The following is a 17530-nucleotide window of genomic DNA, read 5'->3' on the forward strand; positions in this document are numbered from 1 at the left end:
GACAGCTCCATGGCACCTAATACTAGCAACACAGTATTAAGCTTGCCTACAATTTCTATGCACATAATAGACATTATTGTAGGTAGAGGGACTCCTCTCCAGGATACATGCTCAAAATATGTGAGATGAAGTCTTGCCATCCTTTCTCCTAAGGAGTATTCTGGCTGTACCTCTCCCAAGACAGATTTGTTTATTCTTTTGGCAGTCCAAAGTACTTTCAGTATTCTTTACCAGCACCTAAATTCAAATGCACTGGTTCTCCTTTGGTATTCCTTATTCAATGTCCAATGGACATTAGTTCCTATTAAATGCTAAGCTTAATCTTACACTTTGCTGCCTGGCTATTTCAAGCCCAAACTATCCCATGTAGTTTGTTCCTATAAAGACCCATATTGCTTTCAGGCCTACAAACTATAAACACTAACATAAGTGTAAACACAAGTTAACTCTGGACCAGTCAGCAATGTTTGGGCACAAAAAACACCGAGTGTACTCATGACAGGTCAGCACTGTATTAAGTAATGAGGATGCAGAGATAATTAGGTCTCAGTTTCCAGCTTTAGAGGGGTTTTTTTGGGGGGTGGGGTTGGTAGGAGTGTAAATGTTTATGAACCTAATGAACTGAAAAATATAGGAACACAAATACTTAACCTATAAACAAAAATAATAAATTTTTCTAAAGGTTCATATCTAATTTTCAGTTTTGACCTTGGAAAATTATTTTCCAATCTAAACATCAAATAGTGAGCAGGGAAAAGGGGAAGCTAATGAGATTCTAAAAGTAAATAAAACAATCTTGAGACTTAACACTTGAGTGTTAAACTGTTAAGTGTGTTGTGTCAGTGAGCCGGTCTGAAGAGTTACTTAAAAAGTTTATTCCCACTTTTGAGGTTAAAATATAAATGTTTGGCTGAACAACCATCAAAGAAGGGGTAGGAAATTTTTAACTAAGCCACTGGCACTAGGAAAGCACCAAGATGAGCTCACACACAATGACAAGAAAATGCACCCTAGCACTTTCAATTGGAAAGACAAGGTAGACAGCACCCTTCAGTCTAAACTTACTGATGTACTTCTTCAAAACCTACAAGCCAACCATAAAAAGACATTACTTCACATCCAGGGGGATAGTGATAATTAAGGCAGACAGCAACACGTATTGGCAGGAATGGTCAGTTACTGGGCCACTCATGCATTGCTGGAAAGAAGGTAGAAAGTGCAACAGCTTTATCTAAGAATTGGCAGCCCTTAAAATGTTAAACATAGAGTTCCCATATGACCAATCCATTTTACTTTTAGGTATATATTCTTTAGTGTAAAAAAATATGGACGCCCACACAAAACCTTGTACACATGTTCACAGCAGCAATATTCACAATTGCCAACAAGTGGAAAAAATGCTGGCTACTGGGGGAAAAGGGAAAAGCTACTTACGGATAAAACTACTTTGGGGGGGTTATGAAAATATTCTAAAATTAGTTGTAGTGAGAATTATACAAATATAAAATATACTAAAAACTATTGAACAATATACTAAAAACTATTGAACAGTTCAAATATGTGAACTATACAGCATGTGGATTATATCTGAATAAAGAAATAATTAAATTAGCCACAATATCCAACAATTTTACAAACAATAAAGATGATTTTACTTAATCTAGAATCTGCAGCATAAGATTTTCCAGGCTTTTAACCTTTCCAGCCCTCCTGGTTCCTAACACTTCAAATCTATACTTTAAATCAATAACTTTAGCAGTCTTTTGGAGTTATACTTAAGAATTTCACAAGCATATATGCATAGATAAGAAATATGTGAAAATATTCTATTTCATTTTTTTTTTAATTTTTAAAAAGAAAGGAAGGAGAAAAAAACCCCAGCAGTGCTATGGGAAGGAAGTCTACCCTTTATTTAATCTGGTGGCACTGTTGGGGTAAAGCGGGCTGCTAATCTCAAGGTTCACAATTCAAACCCACTAACAGCTCTGTGGGAGAGCGATATGCCTGTCTGTTCCAGTAAAGATCTAGAGCCTTGTGGCCCTGTGGGGAGTTCTACTGTCTCTATATGGTCCTTATGAGTCTGAATCAACTTGATGGCCGAAGGTTTTCCTTTTTCTCTGACGTCAGCCATTTTCTGTTAGAATGTTAAAGTGAAAGGAAGAAATCTACATGAATTTTCACCCATTTTCTCCTTTGGCCCCATTAAACTGCCTTCTTCCCATAATACCCCACACTTCAACAATTTTATCAATTCTAGACAACATATCAATTCTACTCACCAAAAACAATGGGCACTTTCTCAACTGTGCCTTAATCAGCCCTCCCAGCATTACAAAAAAAGAAAAAAAAAACAACTCAGTGCTATGGAGTTGATCCTAGCTCACAGTGACCCTACAGAAATGACTAGAACAGCCTCGTTGGGTTTCTAAGGCTGGAAGTCTTTACAGGAACAGAAAGCCTCATCTTTCTCCTGAGGAACAGCTGGTAGGTTCAAACTGCTAACCCTGCAATTAGCAGGCCAACATGTAACTCACTAAGCAACCTGGGTTCAATCCCAGTTATTACAAGACGGCTACAAAAAGTCTGTAGAAAAATTGAATCCAAAGGCAACAGGATTTTCTCGTGATTGTTTCTGAAGGCCTCTCAAATGTGTTAGACTTTGTTAGCTTTCTTGCAACTCTTGGAAGTTTCCCTAGACATTCATCTCTGACCACGCCTTCTCAGAAACAAACACTGCACTTCCTACTACACTTCAACCTATCTGCGGACTCTGTACTCATTCACTCCGGGATTTCAACTACCTCCTCTAAGCTTATAGGATGGCTCCCGCATCTGTGACTCCATCCAGTCAATTCTCTCGAGCCTCCTATTTCTCCTAAATATCTCAAAGTTACCGCAATTGTAACATGCCCATAACAAAACTCATTCTCTTCCCTCTCGCAACTTCTTCCCACAGTTGTCTGTCTAGTTGGTCTCCTCGATTTGTTTCTCCTTGCCCTACACAAAATGGTACCTTTTAGGTCAAGGAGCAGTCTATAAGAAACTACAATCCTTGCAATTATCCTCTACCTCCCATAATATCAACATCGAGTAAATCATTGAAACTGCCTGTATTAATCCTTATCAGATCCATCGTACTCTAGTTCTGAAAGGTAGCAAGATTGGAGGTAGAGAGAATTGTCTCCCTCAAATGCCTACGCTTCAGGAAAATTAGCTGTTCAGGCCACAATAAAGAGGATGCAAAGAAATCAGGCACATATGGGGACGATCCAAAGCTGGACACACTCAGACTCAGGTCACAAGCCACCGAGGCCCAGGTGAAGGGCAACCTGGACTTGCATATTAGGCACCAGCGACATCACATCACAGGAGCACCGAACTCAGCCCCTAAGATGGGCCAATACCCTCAACCACGACACACATACACACAGCCAGTGGGGACAGGAGGGGTAAAGAGCAGACTGAGGCAGGCCTGTCGCTTACTTGCCGGTTGAGGGTGGGCTCTCTCCCTCGTGAGCTGCGCACGTGCCTCTGCACTCACTCACTCTCGCTTCTTTTCGGTTCTGGGACTCCTCTTTTGGCTCTGTGGACTCACTTTCTGGCCACTTTCCACAGGGTTTTTCATGCTTCCCTGAAGTGGCCATTCAGTCATGAACTTTCCCACGGCCCCACCAAGCGGTCTTGCACACTTTCCAGGGATGGTGTGTGCTATCTGAGACTGTAATACCTGGAATTTCCCTTTCCCTCATAAAAGTTACTTGGATTTACACAAGTGCTTCGGCCACACGAATTCTTTCAGTGTTGAGAAGCACGAAAAGAGGTAAATCATCCAGAAACCGAACAGTCCTCATTAACTTAGTTCATATCTCACTCTTATACTTCTTATAAATCTCACTTAATTGTTGTAAAAATTACATTATTTTTCAGCAAACTTCTTGAAGCCCCAAGTTTCCAAAATGTTTCCTCTAGCTCGAATCCACCCTGCAGACTGCCACTAGAATCAACTTTCTGAAATGCAAATGTGTCAAAGGATGTATTTACCTTTCTCAAACCAGTTAATGGCTCTCCTGAGACCCACAGTAGTGATTCACCGTTTTTTTCTCCCAGAGCCAATCTGAATGATGTAACGGAATACATAATACATCTCAAAGAACAGACAGGGCAGGAGAGGGGAGGCTGCCGCAGCACTGGGCTAACGTCATTTTCATCACACAGCCTTCACTTGCCCCATGCTCAGAAGTGCAGGGCAGGACTGCCCAGAATTAGAACTACTGGTCTGTAGAATGAAGCCTGAAAATAGCACAGATAAAGCTCCTTCACAAACTGAACCCCCTGGGAGATCAGGGCGACATACCAGCATGAAACATTGAACCAATAGAGAGGTCTGTGGGGCTGGCCCCAATCCCAACTACATTGACCCCCTCCCCAGAAGATTGTACTGGCAAGGACAGCACTCAAGATACAGCCCGGGGAGAGTGGCTGGTAGGCCAGGACCACACAGGAGCAAACTAAGAGGGAGAGAAAAAGGAGACCACATCCTGGCCCACCAAACCCCAAGGATGACACTCCTGCTGGGAGCAGCCAAGGCACAAAGAGGATCATAGGGCTGGCCCTACCATGAGACATACTCTCACTGACTAACACTGCTGCAAGGGGCAGCACTGGAGACACAGTGGGGGATTGTGCACAGTGTGATCACGCCGGGGCAAAACACGAAGGGAGTGGAGGGTAACAGAGCAGCAAGGGGGAGCAAAGCAACGAAGTCCCCAAGGAATCCTCAAAATAGACTTCGGACTTGGAGAGCAAGGCTTGGCACCTCATCAGACTCAATCAGAAAACATTTATAAGGGTCAGCAGACAGACCTGAAACTATTTATAGCCCCTCCCCCCTTTTTTCTTCTACTTCTTAAGTAAATGTGTTTAAGAAAGCTGATGATACCCGGCTATTACAAGATATAGCATCTGGGGTCTTAAAAGCTTTAAGATAAACAAGCAGCCATCTAGCTGGGAAGCAACAAAGCCCACATGGAAGAAGCACACCAGCCTGTATGATCGCAAGGTGTCGACAGGAGCAGGTATCAGGCATAAGAAGATCCAAAACAGACAATCATATCGAAAAGAACAAGGGGGGATTGAACTGGCGATCCAAAGCCCATCTGTAGACAATTGAACATCCCCTCACAGAAGGGTCACAGGAAGGAACGAGTCAGTCAGAGTGCAGTATAGCACCGACGAAACATACAACATTCCTCTCCCCCACTATCATCACCTCAGTTCTACCCTACAAACCTGGCTAAACTGGAGCATGTACACTGGTACAGATAAGAGCTCGCAATACGCAGAATCCAGGACAGACAAACCCCCAGGAAGAGTAAGGGGAGTAGCAATACCATGAGGGTAGGAGTAAGATGGGGGGAAAGGGAGTAACTGTTGACAAGACTCGTTATAAACTCCCCAGCGGGCAAACAACAGAAACATGGGCCAAGAGACAGCGGTTGGTTTAAGATATGAAAATAATAGTAATTTATAATTTATCAAGGGTCACAAGGGTGGAGGAGGGAGGGAAAGAGGAGCTGATATCAAGGGTTCAAGTAGAAAGAAAATGTTTGGAAAAAGATGTTAACACATGTACCAGTATGCTTGATTCAATTTAAGTATGGATTTGTTATAAGAGCTGTTAGAGCCCCCAATAAGATGATTTTAAAAAAATGAAACCCTACCCATCTTTCCCTTAATTAGCTCACAGGTTCTCAAATTGTGGTCCAGAGAATCCCCTCCCCCACTGCTTTACAGGAAGTCACACTCTTCTAATGATTCCTAAATGGGTGTCCACATCTGTGAGAATGTACAGACCTTACGGCAATCATGTCTTCACCTTTATCTCCCACTTTCATCTTTGAGTAGTATACAGTTTTCCCAAAAGCTACAAGAAAATGTTTTTAAAAAAATTTTCAAGTTCATGGAAAAATTCTTTTATCTATTTCATTTTTTCATGAACCTTTAAAAGCCCCCTTGTACATGAATGATACCATGTGACACTGCAACAGACTGAATACAATGGATATGGAAATCCAATTGTGTCTTCAATTAAGCTAGATTTTTTTTCTAATTTGCAAAAATATAAAATACAATGTTCCCTCTTCAGACAACTGCTTGTTCTGAATAATAGCTACCAGTCACATATACATTTTAAAATTAGGGATCCTGGTGGCATAGTGGGCTACACATTGGACTGCTAGTAGTTCAAACCCACCGACTGCTCCACCAAAGATGAGGCTCTCTACTCCTGTGAAGATTGACAGTCTAGGAAATCCACGGGGGGGGGGGTGGGTTCTACAAGAGCCTATACGGTTGCTCTGAATCAGGATCAACTCCATGGCAGTGAGGATTGAGGGAGACATAAAATTTATTATTATGTTAATATGTATTTATTATTAGGATAACATACATTAAATGGTATTTTTTGTTGTTTAATGTGATCAAATAAAACAAAGGCCCCTTGAGTTCTTCAATAAATTGTAAGCGTGTAAAGCATTCCTGAGATTCAAAAGTTTATATTGCTACAGTATTAACTAAAGAAAATTAGCTGGTGTTCCCGGAACAAATTTAAAATTTCCATTCGTTTGCAGGGTGATGTATTTCCACCACTAATGTAGTCCCACTCACAAAAAAAAAAAAAAAAAAAACAAGGAAAAAAAACCACCCCAAAACAAAACAAATACATCCTAAAGAAAGAACATGATAGTAAAAAGAACAAAGTATTTGAAATCAGTCAAGATTCTAAACTCAGAGTATGTATCTGTAAAACAGAGGCTATAACTGCTTCGTGAATTTTGAGAGATTACATGAGACAGAGTGTAAAAAAAATGGCAGTAGGATGTTAATTTCTTTCCTATTTTAAATATCTTAAGAAGTCAGTAAAATTACTGTAGTAAGTTAAAAGCAATATAATAATTATTTAATAACAAAGCATGCAAACTGTCCATTGTGAGTTCTGTCAGGATTATTGTAGAGTAATGACAGTGCTTTCATAATAAATTTCATAAATGCTTAAGTTCTATGGCAGCTCAATGGTTCCCTTTAATAAACTTAAGTTTGGGTTAATTTGAAAATAATAGCTATTTTATATATTCTACCTGTTTGGCCTAAGGGACATGTTTACAAAACTTCACCACCAAAATTTCACAAAAACTCATAGTATTGCAATTTACACCTCTTACACAACCTTTGTCTTAATTACTCCAGAGAGTCAATGCATTTCATACTTGTTCTCCAAATTATGAATGCAGAGAGGACTGGTTATTATAGTTGAAACTGTCATATTTACTTATAGTTTAAGTGTTACCTTTTTTCATTTGTTATATACAAATTAGATAGCCTTTAGCCTGATCAGTATAACTCTTGCTTTCATTAAATTCCTTGTTTCAATTAAACATGATGGAAGTTTTTAAGAGACAAAACAAGGACTGAAAATGAAAGCCCACACACAAATTTCCTTCATGCTTGGTTAATTGCTTATATAAATCAGGTATATGAAAATATACAGACTTTGCCACAGTAATTTGTTAGTGACTTTAAGTATAGTCCTATACTTCAATCCTGTGAACTAGGTAGTATTTTTCTTCTAAATGAGAGAACTCAACCTCATTTTTGTTAAATGCATTGCCCAGGTCAGACAGCTAGCCAAAGGCAGAGATAGAAGCAAAACTCAGCCATTAATGTACACCTTTCCCTGGACAAGCAAGTACTTATCACACTATCTTGTTAAGTAGACCAAAAGTGGAGATAATTGAGATCAAGTTCTGGGTCGGCTACAAACTAGCTGCTGAACCTTCAACATGCCACTAACAATCACAATCGCAGCACCACAGTCTACACACCCCTCTGCCTTGGTTTTCCCTTCTTTATGAAGCCTAAGGAAAAGGTCCAGGCCAAGTATAGACAACTTACAGAATAAAATGATGGGTGGAAAAGTTCGTAAGAAATACAGATATTGAAATTAAAACAAGATATGTCTCTTCAACAATCAAGTAATCAAAGATTAAGAACATTAGAATGAATGCTCATACAGTATAAACTATTGTATAAACCTGCACCATTGTTTTCACCATTTATTTTGTAACATGGATTCAATGTTGGCATCCATTCCTCTGGCACTTCGCCTTGGAAAGTAACTTTATGTAACAGTCCAAAATATTGAAGTTCTATACCTTTTTCGTCACAGAAAATGGAATGGCTTAAGTATTCCACCACAAAGGACTGGTTACACCATAAAAGTCACCAGAGAAAATATACAGTAATACAGTATTTTTAAAATTTTTTTACAAAGTAGTTATAATTAAAACAGGTATCCAAACGTTAAATTACAAAAACTTGTATATATAAAAATGGTAGTATGGTTACATAGAAGCATTAAACACATTAACAGGGAATTCCTCAGTAGACGGCCCTAAAGTTAGGTTGAAAAGAATGGCAGGTCCCCTGGAGTCAGACTCAAGTCTGAATGCCCACCTTCCTCCTTTCCTAAGCATAAGACATTATTAAATATCATTCAGTAATTTCCAAGTTTGAAATGAGCACCATCACTTTATAATGGAATTTGATTATAATAATTAGAATACCTCAAAGGCCTCTTTCAGTTCTAAAATACCAAAACTCCTAACTGCATTTTGAATCCACATCAAGCCTTAAGGATAACAGCAGAACAGTTGGAACTGAAACTCTTTATCAACGGATCCTCTATTTTTACCCCATGACTTAGGGACACAGTTTTGGACATTTCCACAGCCTTCAGGAAACAACTACCAGCAACATTAATTACAGCTGCTGCTTATCAAGTCAGGGAATTAAAGAAAGCAGCGCTGTAAAAGAACAGCCTTAGTCATCAAACCTGGAATGTACAATCACCTAGCTCTCCCTAGGTATTCTGCAAGAAAAAGGAAACTCACTTGGTCCTTGAGAAATGATATCTCCAATAGGAATCCCTGACTCATCCCCAAAGCATGAACCCTACAGCAATTTCCCTGGTACAGGAGTTCACAGACTGGGCACCTGTCCTGATGGCCTGCATCACCAAACAATGCTCTTTCCTGACAGGATATGCCTAGGGAGAACTACTAGCATGCATGTAAGCTTCCGCACACCAGCCACCTCTTCCACAGTCAGATTTTAATAGACTGATTTCGGATATTTTAAGCATTCGGAATACATACTGTCTTCTGTCTTTGCTAGAGAGTAGTAAAAAGGGGACTACATTCAATTATTGCAAAATGACTCCATTCAAAAAATACTACCACAACCAAAATTCTCATACAAAGGAAAAGATGCCCTTCTTTTCTTTACCCCTTTCAAATCAAAAAGTAATTCCCCAAAGGTACATGTTAAATATCCAGAGAACGTTTAAAATAAGACACAATCCAATGATTGAATAATATACATTTTCCACAGGCTTCAAAGCTACAAAGACTTCACTTCCAGCGTCAATTATAGGCCGGTGGATGCGGAGTCACAAAGCTCACAGACACTATCACAATATTGTACAAGGTGACGGATCAATTGGATAAGCTTGAGAACGCTTTTCTGGGCAAAGTCTCTTTGAAATGTGAAAAAGCACCTCAGTACGCAAGCCCCTTCCCTGAATCTTGAAAACAACTGCTGCTAATGTGAAACACAAACTAGCCAGTGTTTGCTGCCCATTCATCTTTAGGAACGTGGGCTCTGAAGTATCCTTTTTATAATCGAATTTCGGAGCTAACTGATTATTATTGGAAGAGCACCTTGCCCAGGAACCAAATTTTTTTCCGAGATTGCTTCCCATTCCCTACCCTCGCCAAGGCCAAAGAGCAACCACTTCCCAAAGTCCCACTTCCTTTTCCATTCCCCAGACCTCCAGGGTTTCCAACGCCCCAGTCTTGCGCAATATCCGTAGGAGCAGTAGCCGCAACCACCGCCTCCGAAGCCGGGAAACAACCCTAGAGGGAACATTGTCCAGCTGAAAAATGGGGCGGGCGCGGGGGGGGGCGGGGATGTAGGAAGTCGACTTCTGGTCCCACGCCTTAGGATCTGACCCCCTCATAGTGATGTATCTAGAGCCTTTTCACGAACAAGATTTTAAACCGTGACCTCCTACCAAGCCCCGCTGTAGAAGCGGTGGGCGGAAAGGGGAGGGGGGGCATGGGGTGACTGGGAAGGTTATCTCCCAGTTCAGGGCTTCGGCCTGGACAGTCGCCTCCGCCCCACCAGGACTATTGTTCCCAAGTTCCCCACCCCCACCCCGGATAGGAAGTGATAGTCACATCCCCTCCGCCTTCAGCAATATCCCCTTGAGAGTCCCAAGTCGGCTCCCAGCAGGATAGCTACACGCACACACTTCCCCCTCGACCTGAAGTCACCCAGACCATAAGCCCACCTTCAAACCTGGGTCGCAGGAGACAAGAGCCGGGACGGGTAAATGGAGCTAAGACAAACCACGCGCTTCCTTACGGACCCTTTCCCAAGCACAGGAGACAATATCACTGGGACCCAGCAACGACACCAGCCCTACCTTGCCCACTTCCGAGACCAGCTTGGGCACAAGGCAGCCCGCGAGTAAATGCCAGTCCCAACACCCCAGGTCCTCTGTCAGGCGCGATCCGCTCGCCACCCCGGTCCCAGCCCATAGCTGGCCTCGACCCTCCCGGGAGGGGCAGCAGAGCTGGCCAGAGGTGGGAAAGCGCGGCATCCCCGGTGCCCCGCCGGCGGCGCGTTCGCCTCCAGCTCCAGGCCCAGAAACAATAGGTGGTCGCAGACGGCGGTGCCGGGTGCGGGCTCGGCCCAGCGGCCGCTCCCTCGGCGCCCCGGTGCCCACGGCCGCGGAGGAGGAGGAGAGCGGGGCCGAGGGGCGGGGACCCGCTCGCCTCGCGCCGGCCTCCGCGCCCCGGGCCGGGGCGCGCCCCCACCACCCCTCGGCTCGCAGCCGCACACAAAGCGCAGGCTGCCCGGGCCGGCCGGCAGAGGCGGCGGCGGGCTCGCGCGCCGGCAGGAGCAGGCGACAGCGCGGGGAGGGACTCACCATGAAGTCCCGGGCGAAGTTGTCCTCCCCATTGTGGTCCGGGCTCTTCATGGCCTGGACCCTCTGGATGAATTTCTTCAGGATCTCCACTTGCTCCATCCTCCCGCGTCCCCCCGGCTGCGGTCGCTGGCCCCCCCGCCGCTGCCCGCCCGCCCGGCGCAGAGCCCGCTCCGTCTTCCCCAGCTCGCCTCCCCGGGCTCGTCTCCACCCTCCGACCCCCGCCGTTCCCTCCTCTTTTCTCCTCCTCCTCCCCACCGCCCAGGGGGCGGCAGCGGCAGAGGCAGCGGCCCGACTCCCGACACCCAACTTCCAGGAGCAGCCGCCGCTCTCCCACTGTAAGAGGCGAGCCGCTGCGGCTAGCGCCAGTCCCAACCCCCAGCTTGCTCCATCCTCTTTCCCCGCCCTCGTCCTCGGCAGGAGACGCCACCACCGCCTCAGGAACACGGCCCTGCGCTCGCCCGGCCGCCCTGCCCCCCGCCCGCCCCGTCCCGGGTTCCTCCGCCCCCCTCCCCTCCCCACCCCCCGCCGGCAGCGGCAGCGGCAGCGGCAGCAGCCTCTCCCCACGGGCGCGCCCCCGCCGCCAACCAGACGCTCGACCCCGCGCCGCGTCCCCGCCCCAAACGCTCCGACGCGCCGATCCGTCTCCACCCACCTCGTCTCCAAGCCCCCCCGCCCCTGAGTCCGCCCGCCCGCCCGCTGCAGCCCGGCTAGAAGTGGTTGGGAGGCGCTCTGGCGTCTGGTGGGTCCGACTCCACTTCCGGAGCGGAATCCCGCCCCCGCCGCCCCCTCAAAGCAGGTTTGAGGAGAACTGGGAGTAAAGTGGGTTCCTCTGGAGAAGCGGATTCGGTTCTGAGGGGGGCGGACCCTGGTCGATGGGAGTAGGCGTCTAGTCGGAACTCGCGGTCTCAGCCCTAGTTTGTAGGAAGAGAGCAAAATTCTAGAGTGGCTTCAGCGCCGTCGCCAGCCGTGGCCTGGGACTACAAATCCCGCCTGCGGGAGCCGGGAGCCGGTGCGGAGGGCGGCGGTGGGAAGAGAGGCACGCTGGGAATTGTAGTCATGCCTTCTTGACGGTCAAAGCTGGTTATGGCTAAGGGAAGAGAAACGTTTCTTAGGTGCAAATCTTCATCGGTTTTGCTGCATTACACCAGGCACGACCCCACAGTCCAGTCACAAAAAGACTTTTTGCAAATCCATCTAGACCCTGTCAAGTGAGGACTTGAGATGCAGCGCCTGCAATTCCTAGTGCACCATAATTCATTCCACGCAAACAGTAGGGGCTCTCTGTGGCGATGAGGGGAACTTGTTTCTTTGCTTTGAGTTGCACAGAATTTCATAATTGAATGGCTGTGCCCCCAAAGAGTAGACCTTTAAGTCTTCTAGTAATCAGACTCTTGTTCTGGTTTAATTCACCATTTTACAAATAAAATTATTTTCCCAAGGTCTCCTGGCGGTTTTTAAGCAAAGCCATCACACAAATCATTTTGCTTTTACTATGATAGCTGAAGAAGGTAAACTGGCGTAAGTCACGGACCTGATCTGTAGACACATGTAGCCGACATACACTCTTTGCTAAGCAAAGTGATGAGAGCATGTGATGAAAACAGGAAATATCACCTCCCCTGATGATTGTTTAAGAAGAAAGTTGTGAGTAACCAGATAACCGTGTTCTTCTTTTAATAAAATAAAAATCCTTAATCTGTAAAATGGAGTTTCCCTCAACGCCCTTGCCTACCCTCTACAGAAATAATGCACTCCCAAAGATGCATGTGTTGTTCGAGGCCATCGAGTTGGTTGCTGCTCATGGCAACCCCCTGCACAACGGAACCAAACACTGCCTGGTCCTGCACCATCCTCACAAACGTTACGTTTGAGCCTATTGGAGTCATTGCGTCAATCCATCTCCTTGTTTTCAATGACTTACTTTAAGTGCATGCTCTTGGTCAGTGTTTTAAATTTTCACTTAGTCATTGGATCTCTAAGGTAAACTTTATTTTCAGTAGGAGTCTAGAACATTTTACTTTTACCATATACAGACACTCAGTTTTGCTGTTGTGTAGGGAAAAGGATCTGGCTTGATCATCTCCCCGGATGACTCATTGAGTGTAGCCACCCCTGGCCCCCAACACGGGAGAGAAGTGACACACACTATAGGCAAAGCGCTGGATGTGTGATTAGGAGTGCCTCCACTTTGGATGTTTAAAAAGTATGGACAGTGGATGGTGATTGGTAAAGAATTCTATGTGCTGGGCAAGTTTTGGTACTCTCCTGGGAAATGTTACTTGCCAGAGGCATTGAGAACCATTTCCGCTGGTGTCTTCACTCCGGTGTTCCCTGTTCCACGCATTGGCAATCTCTTTCTTTCTTGTAACACTCGACTGTTTCTTGAGTTCTCGGCAGCCACTTTTGTAGGTTAGAGAAAAGAAATGTAAAGTACCTCCACAGATTTGTTTCCTTATTAATATTTAAAAAATGCTTTCTTTGGTACCTAGTTTTTTTTCCTTATTGTTGCTGTTTTTAATATAGTTAACTCTTGTTTCGACATCCCCTTACAGAAGGGTCAGTCACAAGGAAGAGAGGAACCAGTCAGGGTGCAGTATAGCACTGATGAAACATACAACTTTCCTCTAGTTCTTTAATACTTCCTCACCCCACCCCACTGTCATGACCCCAATTCTACCTTACAAAGCCAGTTAGACCAGAGCATGTACACTAGTACAGATAAGAGCTGGAAACACAGGGAATCCAGGATAGATAAGCCCCTCGACCAATAATGAGAGTAGCGATAGCAGGAAGGTAAGAGGAAGTCATGGGGGAGAAGAAAGGGGAACCAATCACAAAGATGTACATCAGGGGTGTCAAACTGGCGGCCCACGGGCCGCATGCAGCCCCCAAGGTAAATTTTTGTGGCCCACGGTGCTCTGAAATAAAATGAAAATAGAAAAAATTTTTATGAAGAAAACAGTGCTTAGGGGAGATCGAGGCAATACTGTATACACGATTCCCTCATTAACCTTTTAACTACTGAAGACGAGTGTACACATGCCCAGTGCCTTTCCTGGGGGCCTGTGGGCATGTATGAATGCACTCAGTTCTGGTGACATTTGGAAGTGGTATGTCTGCCACTCTCAGTGTCACATAATGTAAACAGATCCCAATAGCAGAAAGGTTAAAAAGAGTACTCTGGGTTTTGCTGTTATGAATCACACCGAGTGGCCGCGCTAGTTAACATTTTTAGAGGGAAACCATTATGGTTGTGCATCGTTTGTCAGCTGTCCAACATTTTGTGTTTTTTACTAGTTAATTTGTTATATTTTCGAGTCACAATGTAAGAAGTAAGGGGAAACTAATAAGAGGAAAGCACTGGCAAGTTCTGGGTAAAAAATAATTTTAGTTTTATAAATACATTAAATAAATGTTTAAATAAAAGCAATTATATAGTGTTTTAATTATTCTATCCATATTCCTGAATCCTCACTTCAAAATATAAATTTAACAAAATTTGTAAATGTGATGTGGACCCATAAATCTTGGCTGTTGCACCAAATGGCCCACATTTTAATTGAGTTTGACACCACTGATCTACATGTAAACCCCTCCCCAGGGGACAGACAATAGAAAAGTGGGTGAAGGGAGACATCAGTCAGTGTAAGACATGAAAAAATAGTAATAATTTATAAACTGTCAAGGGTTTGTGGGGGAGGGAGGGCGGGGATGGGAGAGAAAGAAAAGATCTGATACCAAGGGCTCAAGTAGAAAGAAAATGTTTTGGAAATGATGATGATGGCAACATATGTACAAATGTGCTTGACACAAAGGGTGGATGTATGGATTGTGATAAGAGCTATGTGATAAAAAAACAAACTCTTGTTTCAACCATCAGATATTATATCTACTTGCTCACAAGCTACGTTGTGAGCACCTCAAAATATGAGATGGAACATGCAAAAATGTTGTAAGGGAGAGCATAAGTTATGCAAATGGTGAGGCTCTGAACTATCTAACATGGGTGTTCCCCCTAGCCCCCTAAGTTCCTCAAGAGCAAAGTCTGTTGCCCTGCTTCCCAGAGGTCACAGCCTGGAAAACCCCACGGAGCAGCTTGTGCACACAAGAGATTGGCAGCAGACAAGAGCCTTGATAATAGAGGCCCCGGGTGGAACAAATGTCCTCAGCTGCTAACCAAAAGGTTGGAAGTTTGAGTCTGCCCAGGGCCCCACTAAAGAGAAACCTGATTATCTATTTCTGAAACACTTAAAGATGTTTAGGGATAGCTCTGTCTTCTAAAGAGTTTATAGTTTGATTCATGAAACAAAAAGGGTAGGGAGGATGAAAAACTTTTAGTTACCTTACATTAGTAAATGCCAAATGAGTGATACAGACAGTGGGTGTTACAACAATTATGGGAAGAGAAAATTGTGATTAAACTGGTCAGAGCATGATGTACCTCAAATGTGATCCTTAAAGTGGTAGCGAAATTACGTTTGAACAGAAAATGAAGTGGCTTAAGGAAGTAACAAGTCAAAAAGCATGAAAAGACTGGTTACAGAGGGTGGAGGCTCAGGGTGGATGGGACTGGACCCCATCAAGAAGACCGGGTGCCTGGTTAAAGTAGGTGTTGATATGGTACGGAGTGGGTGCCACCAAATTTTTCTGCACATAAAGGTAAAATTATGAAAGTTAGGAAAATAATAATCTGTCAACATTTTGTGATAAACCAGATATTAAGGGAGAAACAGAACTAATACATGAAGCAATAGATACATTATAATTGAAAATACAATTAAAGTAATCTAATTACATTAATTTAATTTAATATAGTTAAAAATACACATTTTAAACCCAAATGAGAATCTACCCTTAGATACCCAGACTCAGTGATATCAAGTAGATTCTGACTCATAGCAACCCTGCAGCTCAGAATAGAACTGACCTTTAGGGTATCCTGCTAAGCTACTGGTGAATTTGAACTGCCAACCTTATGGTTAGCAGTCAAACTCTTCTTATCTGACAGGACCACCATGACTCCATTCAGACACATAGAGACCCAGTATAGAGTTTTCCAGACTTTGTCAATCTTCACCAGAGCAGAGGGAGCCGTGGTGGCACTGGCCTGTAAGGATTTTTCTGCTAACCACAAGGTCCGCAATTCAAAACCACTCTGCTCCGTGGGAGAAAAGTGAAGTGAGGCTGTCTGGTCCCTTAAAGATTTACTGTCTCCGAAACCCTACAGAGGGTCATGATGAATCATAATCAATCCAATGGCGGTGAGTTTGGGGTCTTGAACGTAGCCAGCTACTTGTAATCTATAAATGATGGGGAAGCCGACAATATCTTGGATTAATTGTAATAAGCACCCACCTAATTTACAATTTTTTAAAAGGCAGAAACCTGGACTTACTCTATTTGTGAACTCAAATTTTTATTTTTAAATTAATTCCTAAAAAAATACACATCATCCCTCTTTATGACACAGAGGATTATTTTGTGAAGAAAAATACAAGTTCAGTTATTTTGGGGGAGGGAGGTAGAGAAGTGATTCACAAGAATTGGACTGAAAGTGAAGAAGTTTTAAAATATATATATTGGGTTTTTCCCTTCTATTTTTGTTTAGGAATGATAATGTTTAAACTTTTTCCATACAAATAAAAATTCTCAATGAAAAAAAATATATGTATACACACACAAAGAAAAGTAAGCACAGAAAGGGAAAAGAGGCAGATTCTTCTTTGGGAGATTTTTAAAAATATAACATGTGACAAACCAAGCTTTAGAATGTCCAATTACCTACACCACAGACCTCTTCTCCGAGGAATGGACTGCCTTGCCCATCTGCACCACAGGTGAGGGTCGGAGCATAGGACTCACGCTAACCATTCTTATAGAGTGGCTGGGGATGTCAGCCTGCTGTCGGATGGTCTGAGCCAATCATTACTCACTGTTGGAAGCTGAACTTAGGAGCTTAGAATTATCATTAAGTAGCAATGGCACAAGTTAAATGTACAGCATGAGGTAGAATTATAGCTCTGCCTGAGTCTTAAGAGAGTTGAAATAATGAACAGAAAGTATGAAGAATCTAGTTAGTGAAAAGATTAAGTAGGCATGCATAGAGATGCAGGGAGAATCACTGGAGCATCATGGCTTCTTTTCATAATAAAAATGTGTTTAATGTATAGAACACTGGCATTAGATATAACTAGATAATAAACTGAATAGTTAACTAATATATTCCAAAACATACTGCTTCATTGAATTTTCATCATTAAACAAAGCATAAGTGAAAACATTGGAAACAATTATCCCTTAAAACAAGTAGCAAAATGGAACAAACAACACCATCTAGAATGATGTGTTCTTATGCAATGGACTATTTTTCTGCTTCCCAAAAGAAGAAACAGATTTCTCTTATTTAATTACAAATACAAGAAAACAAGATATATTCTAAGTAAAAATAATAATAAAAAGTCAGAAGAATATTCAATGAAT

The 17530-nt window shown here is 43.3% G+C and overlaps 1 protein-coding gene across 4 annotated transcripts in view; it reads right to left on the bottom strand.

Moving 5' to 3' along the window:
- PTPN12 (protein tyrosine phosphatase non-receptor type 12) overlaps positions 1 to 11209 on the bottom strand; it is a 109394-nt gene extending 98185 nt beyond the window's left edge. For 2 of the 4 annotated variants that reach the window (XM_075558497.1, XM_075558495.1), the window contains exon 1: positions 11051 to 11209. In XM_075558497.1, the coding sequence (XP_075414612.1) occupies positions 11051 to 11149 (99 nt within the window). In that variant the 5' untranslated portion in view covers positions 11150 to 11209. Of the gene's footprint in view, positions 1 to 10543; positions 10768 to 11050 lie in introns of those variants that run through there. The other 2 variants (XM_075558494.1, XM_075558496.1) reach the window with 2 other exon arrangements.
- Between the last annotated feature and the right edge of the window lie 6321 nt (positions 11210 to 17530).

The sequence above is a fragment of the Tenrec ecaudatus genome, chromosome 9 (genome assembly GCF_050624435.1).
Source record: "Tenrec ecaudatus isolate mTenEca1 chromosome 9, mTenEca1.hap1, whole genome shotgun sequence".
NCBI lineage: Eukaryota > Metazoa > Chordata > Mammalia > Afrosoricida > Tenrecidae > Tenrec > Tenrec ecaudatus.